This window comes from Dicentrarchus labrax, unplaced genomic scaffold, assembly GCF_905237075.1.
Source record: "Dicentrarchus labrax unplaced genomic scaffold, dlabrax2021, whole genome shotgun sequence".
Lineage (NCBI taxonomy): Eukaryota > Metazoa > Chordata > Actinopteri > Moronidae > Dicentrarchus > Dicentrarchus labrax.
The window spans coordinates 28,084,786-28,094,423 of NW_026136702.1; the positions used below are offsets into that span (position 1 = coordinate 28,084,786).

At 41.6% G+C, this 9,638-nt stretch overlaps 1 protein-coding gene across 1 annotated transcript; it reads left to right on the forward strand.

Moving 5' to 3' along the window:
• The first annotated feature begins 1,963 nt into the window (after positions 1-1,963).
• Positions 1,964-9,538, forward strand: pnp4b (purine nucleoside phosphorylase 4b). Its single transcript, XM_051415961.1, has 7 exons — positions 1,964-2,112; positions 4,977-5,149; positions 5,233-5,336; positions 6,364-6,539; positions 7,838-8,028; positions 9,056-9,135; positions 9,238-9,538. Exons 1-7 carry the CDS (start codon positions 2,090-2,092, stop codon positions 9,376-9,378), a joined length of 888 nt encoding a protein of 295 aa, XP_051271921.1. The 5' UTR covers positions 1,964-2,089; the 3' UTR covers positions 9,379-9,538.
• Positions 9,539-9,638: the final 100 nt, after the last annotated feature.

Consider the following 9,638-nt stretch of genomic DNA (forward strand, 5'->3'; position numbering starts at 1 on the left):
ACCTCACTAAGCAGCACGAGGTCATAGTGTGGACACACGGAGCCGCTGGTGGACGGAGCTCTGTGATTGGTTGGTGCAACCTCTTTGAACAACTGTAGCCAATCAAAGTGAAGAGAGGACGCGTGGACAGCTCATGCCGTTGGTGATGGGGGGGGGGTCGAGCCTGTAGCTGCAGGCCATAAATAAGAGACAACAGTAGAGTCAGTGGACAGAGAATAGAAACAGATTGACTGTCCGTGAATAAAGTGTCAGCAACAACAACAACAACCACAGTAATCAGGTTTATTTTTAGGTTTTCACATACAAGGAATTTGTCTGTAAAATGGTGCATATCAATAAACAGAGAGAGTGACAGCCTGAGTGTCAGCCCTGTTCTGTTCCTCTCTCTTGGTTGTTTACCATCTTTGTTTCAGGAAGTAAGGGGTGGAGCTAAGAGGCTATAAACACACCTGCAAGGCTTTCTCAGTCTCTTCCTCTGACCTGCTGACTGAACTCGTTTTTTTTTTTAGTAATTGTTTTGGCCTTTTATTGCCTTTATTTGATAGTGACAGCTGAAGATCAACAGGAAAGGGGGGCAGAGAGAGAGGGGATGACATGCAGCGAAGGGCCGCAGGTCAGAGTCGAACCCGGGCCGCTGCAGCAGCTACGTATATCGGTTGCCAGCTCTACCAACTAAGCTAACCAGGCGCCCGCACTCTTGGTTGTTGGTTGTGTTCTGGGTTTTACATTCATACATATACACGTCAGCTTTCACTCACACAGACATTGCAGACATACTGATTTACTGACAGACAGATTAAACTATATTGATTATTTTGCTTAATTAAATTAACTATTCGCAGACTGTGGTCTCCCTCTCACACTTTTTAACCAGGTTGTGACAGTAGTCAACAGTAGTAAGTGGACCTTGAATTGAACTCCCATAAGGTTGAGAGTGAAATTAGATGAATTAAACAGTGAGAGCAGATGAATGAGAAGAATATATGTATCATGTAAATATAGAGTAAATGTACAGAGTTAACGAACTTGATTTTAATGACTTTATTTCCTTTTAAATTACAAAACTTAATTTAAATTGTCCTGATCTTGTTGCTGTTGTCATCATCATCGTGTTCTTCATGTTCACCATCATCAGTCACTACTATTGGTGTAGTTGTTGCTACTGTTGTTGCTGTGCACCTGTCTGTCTGTCTGTCTGTCTGTCTGCTGGTCTCCTGTCTCTCTCTCTCTCTGTCTCTCTCTCTTTCACCCCAACTGGTCGAGGCAGACGACCACCCACCTAGAGCTGAAGGATCTGTCCTAGGTTTCTGCCTTTTAACAGGCAGTTTTTCCTTGCCCTTGTCTCCAAGGTCTTGCTCATGGTGGTACTGTTGGGTCTCTGTAAATAATGTTTTAAAGAGTTCGGTCTAGACCTGCTCTATTTGAATAGTGTCCTGAGATAACTTCTGTTTTGAATTGGCGCTATACAAATTGAATTGAACTGAACTGAATTGATCTTAAAGTGTCTAAATATCAAATCTGTCAGGATAAGTGTATGTTAATGATGCAGCAACAATAATCAGAGAGGAGCATTTATAAGAGGATTATTATTTATACTAAACTTCTCAAGAAGGGAAAGTTGAAATTTAAGAAGCTAAAATGTTTTTAAAGTCTTCATTAATATCTGAGGAGTTAAGGTGGGATGCTGTACTGATGAGGAACTGATCTCAGTTCAGCCATCAGATGGAGAAAATGTACATTTGAACCCATTTTTATTTTGTTCCTGTAAAGACAAAGTTCAGTTGGCTCTAATCATGTAAAATCAGATGTGCCTGTATAGAAGATTTAAACTTAACAAAAGTATAAACTGTAGTATATAATGTTCTGTATATACATATTAATGTGATGGTGCTGTTGAAGCCACCTGCTGAATATTTACCCTCCACGGTCCAAACTGCAGAGGTCAAAGGTCACAGACACGCAGAGTCAATGACCTCGACTGTGTTTACAGGCTCTGATTCAACCAATCAGAGTACGGCACATTCTCACTGTCTGTCTGTCTGTGTGTCTGTCTGTCTTCTTCTTCTTCTGGTATCTCTGCAGTGTGACGATGCACTGCAAAGGAAACTCCTGGTAAGAATATTGAATGTTTATTTAAATATTCTGTTTTACTCTGAACTTCTGCTGACTCATTGATCATCTTCTTGTTCCTGAAATCAATCATAAATCAGCTAAATAAACTGTTTTACTTCAAGAAACTTCATTAATTCATTAAACACAAAATGTTCTGAAATCTGAAATATTTCATCAACATCTTCAGTTTTATAATCTTCAGTCAGTTTCTGTTTCCAGCTTTTTGAATTTATCAGTGAAGTGTTCAATAATCTGGAGATTTATCAATAATAGCAACAATGTGATGTGTGCATAGAGCGCAGAATATAAACGCAGTATATTGTGTATATTACATTATATTATATTAAAAAAGTATTATTCTGTTATTTTATAAATATTCAGATATTTTACAACTCAGAGTTGACTCAAACTTAAAGGAAGAAAGCAGAATAAGTTCACATTAATGTGAGATGTCTGACCTTGAGGACTCGCTGTCATTATCAGAACACAGATTAGTTCAGCTCTCCTCTTCCTCTCAGGCTGTTTGCTGAACAATAAAATGTTGATCTTTGAACCTGAACAACAGTCAAACTCCACTTTTTACAGTTTCTTCAGTAAAAATCTGCTGTCAGCTCACTTTTCTTGATGTTTCCTCTGTTCGTCTGTTAATCATCTCTGAGGTGTTGAGATATGTATCTATAGGTAATATATACTGTAGATATACTGCAGAACACCTGATCGTCAGCAACTTCACAGTTTATCTCAAATGAGAAATCAATCTGTCAGTGCAGTTAGATTATTATAATATCCCCAATAAAAACATATAGATCCTCCTGAGTGTTACACACTGGACCTTTAGTTACAGTGAATGTAAAGATCCTGATTATTAAACCTTTAACACCAACTACAGACCGACTTTTAACACAGACTACAGACCGACCTCTAACACCGACTACAGACTGACCTTTAACACCCACTACAGACCGACCTTCAGCCGACTACAGACCAATCTTTAACACCGTCTACAGACCAACCTTCAGCCAGCTACAGACCGAATTTTAACACCGACTACAGACCAACTTTTAACACCCACTACAGACCGAGCTTTAATGCAGACTACAGACCGACCTTTAACACCCACTACAGACCGACCTTTAATGCAGACTACAGACTGACCTTTAACACCCACTACAGACCGACCTTTAACACCGACTACAGTCCAATCTTTAACACCGTCTACAGACCGACCTTCAGCCGACTACAGACCGACTTTTAACACCGACTACAGATGACTTTTAACACAGACTACAGACCGACCTTTAACACCGACTACAGAACGACTTTCAACACAGACTACAGACCGACCTTTAAAACCAACTACAGACCGACTTTTAACACCGTCTACAGACCGACCTTCAGCCAGCTACAGACTGAATTTTAACACCGACTACAGACCAACTTTTAACACCGACTTCAGGCCGACCTTTAAAACCAACTACAGACCGACTTTTAACACCGACTACAGACCGACCTTTAACACCGACTACAGACCGACCTTAAACACCGACTACAGACCGACCTTTAACACAGACTACAGACCGACCTCTAACACCCACTACAGACCAACCTTTAACACCGACTACAGACCAATCTGTAACACCATCTACAGACCGACCTTCAGCCGACTACAGACCGACTTTTAACACCGACTACAGATGACTTTTAACACAGACTACAGACCGACCTTTAACACCGACTACAGAACGACTTTCAACACAGACTACAGACCGACCTTTAGTACCGACAACAGACCGACTTTTAACACAGACTACAGAGCGACTTTTAACACAGACTACAGACTGACCTTTAACACCCACTACAGACTGACCTTTAACACCGACTACAGACCGACCTTTAACACCATCTACAGACCGACCTTCAGCCGACTACAGACCGACCTTTAACACCATCTACAGACCGACCTTCAGCCGACTACAGACCGACTTTTAACACCGACTACAGACCGACTTTTAACAGACTACAGACCGACCTTTAAGACCGACTACAGACTAATCTTTAGCTGACTACAGACCGACCTTTAACCCTTTAAGCGCCAAAGTCGCAAAATTGCGACACAACGTGATACTGAATCAAACAGCTGTTTTCTCTGAATAGAGTGTTACATCTTGTATCTATTCGCTGATCCTGAAAAAAAAATCATAAAAAACGCATACTGTTTACATGAGTTTTGTGGTATAGTAATAGTTCTAGTTTACGACTGTTGGCTTACAATTTACTTTTTCCCTGTTCATTTGATATGTGGACAACATAACAAATGGATGGATGGGGGTGAATCTGGTGAAATAAATTCAACTCTCTTTCAAAATATCAGGTATTTCATGGAAATTACATAATCCAATATGGCCGCCGCCATATGACGTCATAATATGCAAATTAGATGGGACCATTTACTTCCTAGATAAACTTTAGGTCATTCTCAATATTTGTCTCATTTACACTTTGTCTTTATCTCAAACTACTTTAAAGCCAGAGCCTTCTGAAATTTAGATGTCAGAATCTAGTATTTTTAAAAATAAAACCCGGTGCCTAAAGGGTTAACACAGACTACAGACGGATCTTTAGCCGACTACAGACCGACCTTACCACCGACTACAGACGGATCTTTAGCCGACTACAGACCGACCTTACCACCAACTACAGACGGATCTTTAGCCGACTACAGACTGACCTTGGGCTGACTACAGCTAAGAAAAATTAAGCAGTAACTAAGAAAGTTCTGTATGTTTTCATATTTTTTTAAAAAGATTAATCAGTTATAAAATTAGTTTATTCATTAATTATTTTACTTACCCCCTTGCCCCCAGCTGCTGTTCCTTTGAGGACTACAAACTGACCACAGAGTGGCTGCTAAACCACACGAGTCACCGTCCGAAGGTTGCAGTGATCTGTGGTTCAGGACTCGGCCTGCTGGCTGACGGAGCTGCCAACAAACAGACCTTCAGGTACCAGGACATCCCCAACTTCCCTGTCAGCACAGGTGAGTCTGCCCTGCCCAAAGCCTCTGTCTCTCTCTCTCTGATATAATGTCTCTCTCTCTCTGATATAATGTCTCTCTCTCAGTCGCAGGTCATGAAGGCTGCCTGGTGTTTGGGACGATCGAGGACACTTCCTGTGTCTTCATGCAGGGTCACTTCCACCTGTACGAAGGTTACTCCCTCTGTCAGGTGAGTCCTTGTCACCGCAGTAACACTTTACCCAACATGCTGAAGGAGCTGACTTGTGTCCCAACATGCATTTTACATTAAACGGCACTGTCGTCTGGTACGTCGCCAGCCGTGCTCTGAGCGTGGGATTCAGTTCACAGAGGTTCAATTCAATTCAATTCAATTCAATTCAATTTTATTTGTATAGCGCCAATTCATAACAGAAGTTATCTCAGGACACTTTTCAAATAGAGCAGGTCTAGACCGAACTCTTTAACATTAATTAATGTTAATGTTAAGGTTAACTGAAGCAGAGACTAAACAGGGACGAGGGTCCGTCATTACTCATCTCAAACATCCTCTTTATGGCGTCAAGACAAGACAATGGATAATATATATATTAATAATTTTATTTGCCAGTTACGTTTTTAGGGAAACATTACAGATGATGATCTACAGTAATGTTTTTTCCAGTGAAATTGTGTGTACCGCTCATCGGTCAAACATCTTCTGTTGAAATTTGAACATTCCCATCTCTCTCTCCCCTCTTTTCTGTCTTCTTCACACTATAAACCATCAGTTCTTGAACCTCATAACTCTCTTCCTTCCATCATACCTGGAGATCAGATCACAAATCTGCAATTTGGAGTAGCTGTAAATAGAAACAATTGCCCAACTCTAATGCCATCTGTGCTGCTGACCAGAGGTGTGTCCACATCAGGTGGGATTTCACATAAAAAGAATGAGATGCAGCATTGAAAACGTTAAGTTTAGTTTAGTGGCAGGGGGCCACAATCTGGTGGCTATTTGCACTCCAGATATATAAGCAAGTAGGTCAGAGAGTTATGACTTAGAGTTGGGTGTTTTTTGAGCCTGGACACAGCTATGAGTTCACGCTGTTGCGTACCAATACTGATAAGATCTGAGCTATGCCTCACACACGGGCTGAGGAGCTCAGAGAGGTGGTTCAACAGAGATCAGAACACACTTGAGGGATTATACAGGACTGACTGTCCTGACTGTCTACCTGTCTGTGTACCTGTCTCAGGTGACATTCCCAGTGAGGATCTTTAAGCTGATGGGGGTGGAGACTGTGCTGGTGACCAATGCCTCTGGAGGAATCTGTCCGGACTTTAAAGTTGGTGATATTATGCTGATCAAAGACCACATCAACCTGCCAGGATTTGCTGGACAGCATCCATTGTGTGGACCCAATGATGAGCGGTGAGACAGGAGTATGGACACACAGGAAAACAGACAGAGTCAGGAAGAGACACAGACGACTCTATATGAACCCTGAGATTAAAATCAACTATATTAGAGTAAAGAGGATCTGATTCAATTCAATTCAATTCAGTTTTATTTGTATAGCGCCAATTCATAACAGAAGTTATCTCAGGACACTTTTCAAATAGAGCAGGTCTAGACCAAACTCTTTTAAACATTATTTACAGAGACCCAACAGTACCACCATGAGCAAGACCTTGGAGACAAGGGCAAGGAAAAAATGCCTGTTAAAAGGCAGAAACCTAGGACAGATCCTTCGGCTCTAGGTGGGTGGTCGTCTGCCTCGACCAGTTGGGGTGAAAGAGAGAGAGCGAGAGAGAGACAGAGAGAGAGAGAGAGAGAGAGAGAGAGACAGACAGACAGACAGACAGACAGACAGACAGACAGACAGACAGGTGCTCTGTATCTAGATACCTGGGCTACGATACCATTCAGGGACATTTTAATCTGGAACAATGTGATTCAATGTGGTTCCATGCAATCTGATACAGTTCTTAACATTTAATGTAGACATTTATTTTCCTTTCGAAATTAAAATAAGCCAATTCTATAAAAGTGACATTATTACCTTCAAATACATATATTTTATTTAAAAAACAGGGAACCACAAGTATTTGTTTCTTTATGAGAATTAGCATGCCTATCTTTGCTGCTTCCTCTGCAAGCCTCTTTGCAACCCACCTCCACCCCAGCTCCTCCTTTTGCTGTATCTGATTTAATCAATGTTATTTCTGATTGCCATTGATGCTTGCTCTGTTCTGTACCCTGAGGGTCTTTGCTGCTGCTCTCCCAGAACAGAACAAATATAACATTCTGCATTTGGAATAAGTTTATTTTGACAAAGGTGGTCCTGACTAAATTACAGTCATTGTGTTTGTTGCTTTTCCAACAGACAGAAAAACTTTCTGCAGTGGTGCACTGCAAATCGTGTCAGCCTTTTTGGTGAGCTATGCTGTGCTTACTCTCGTCACTCTTGTGACCTTTAATGAAAGTGGAGACGCTGTTAGCAGCAAAGCTTCAGTCAACAGATTCATAACTTTAAAATCGGACCATCGACTAGTTTATGGTACACTTAGATCCATCCAGCGATCTGCGTACTGATGTAGTCGCAGCTATAGGTTTGAAACAGATTTTTGACTTGTATCATACATCTAAACCTGACCCTAGAAATTAAATCTGGTCCCCCTGTCTGTCTGTCTGTCTGTCTGACTTTCTGACTGTCTGTGTGTCTGTAGTTTTGGGATCCGGTTCCCCTGTATGTCCGATGCGTACAGTAAGGATCTGCGGCGGTTGGCACTGGATGTTGGCTCCGAGCTTGGCTGCAGTGATTTCATCAGAGAGGGGGTTTACTGTATGGTGAGCGGACCAAACTTCGAAACCATCGCTGAGGCCAGAATGCTGCTGATCCTGGGCTGTGACTCTGTGGGTAAGGGTTTGTCTGTGATTGTTCATCGAGGGGGAACCTTCCTGGTGAGTTTTTTAACTAATGCGTCAGCAAGGAGAGCGAAGATTGGCTCTCAGTGTTGATCTGACCAGAGATCATATCAAAACAGTATTAACATTATTGTTGTTAACTGAAGGGCAGTTGTAGTGTGGAAAGTGATGTGTGGTTCTCTAGGTTTAGGGTCCTTCAGAAGTTTCTGGCAGTCCTAAAGAAGCTTCTACAGTTCTTTAGAAAACCTATGGGATCTCAATGAGAATTTATGATTTCTGGAGAGGGTTCTATCAATCTTCCAGAAAGAGTCAGTGTTTCTCAGAGAACGTTCTGGGGGTCCTTGAAGAGGATTTAGGGGCTTTTTATATTGTTCTAAGGGTACATGAGAAGCACTCAGGGTCGTGTAAAGTTTATGTGGGTCCTTCACAAGCTTCTAGGGTTCCTTGAGAAAGGCCTGTGTCCCTGAGAATAGTCTTAGGTACTTGAGACACCTCTAAGGGTTCCAGGGTTCCCTAGGAAGAATTCTTAAAGCTCTTACATACTCGCCAATCTGTACGATCCTTCAATGAAGGAACACAGAGATGCTCAGAGGTGCCAGAATTCGCCATGAATGCTGGAAAAGAGGAGGCCATATATAGACTGCAACTAGTGTCGCGACCACCACGTGCAAGTTTAAATAGTTACGCCGCTCCCGTGAATTCACATTGTCAAGCTACAGGTCAGGAACGGTGAGTATGCACAATGAAGAAGATCAATGATCTTGTAGAGTCAATGGAAACATTAACTTACAGAATTATAAATTATTTCTATATTATATTACTACTATTTAATTATTTATTTCATTGATTTAATTAAATTTTTCACTTTGAGAGAAATATCAGAACCTTTTCAGTGAAAAGTTTGCTTGTAGAGTACATTGATGTTCAGAAGATCGAATATATCAGTGAAGGTTCTTAACTTTAATTAGGTGAACACATTCTTTTTCTGTTACCTCACTCTTCCTCCTCCTGCTCCTCAGGTATGAGTACAGTTCCTGAAGTGACGGTGGCAAAGCACTGTGGACTCAGAGTTCTTGGTCTGTCCCTCATCACCAACAAGGTTGGTTATTAAAATGAAACGGTGATTGATGCTGATTGATTTTGGCCCAGTCAAAAGCTGCAACTTGCTGCTTACATACCTGTGTCCTGTGTCGTGCTGCAGGTGTCTCTGGACTACAGTCGGGAGGAGAAAGTGAACCACGACGAGGTTCTTGAGATCAGTAAGATGAGGGCGGAGGTTCTGCAGAAACTTGTCACCATGTTGATCTCTCGCTGCCAACAGCAGAGCATCAACACACACTGACACAACAACACCTACTGACACATCAACACCCATTAACTACTGACACATTAACAGAGCTTCAGAAGAGTCCACCACTGCACTCTCAGCACTGAATAATATTTGACTATAAATGTTCTCTTAGTGTCAGGTGTTCTGTTAATAAACTGCAGTGAGTCTGTGACTGTGTCTGTAACTCTGTGTCACTGATAATGTTTATAACAAACCTGGATTATCTCTAATGTCTAGCTGATAGCTGCCCCCTGCTGGATGATAGTCTTGAG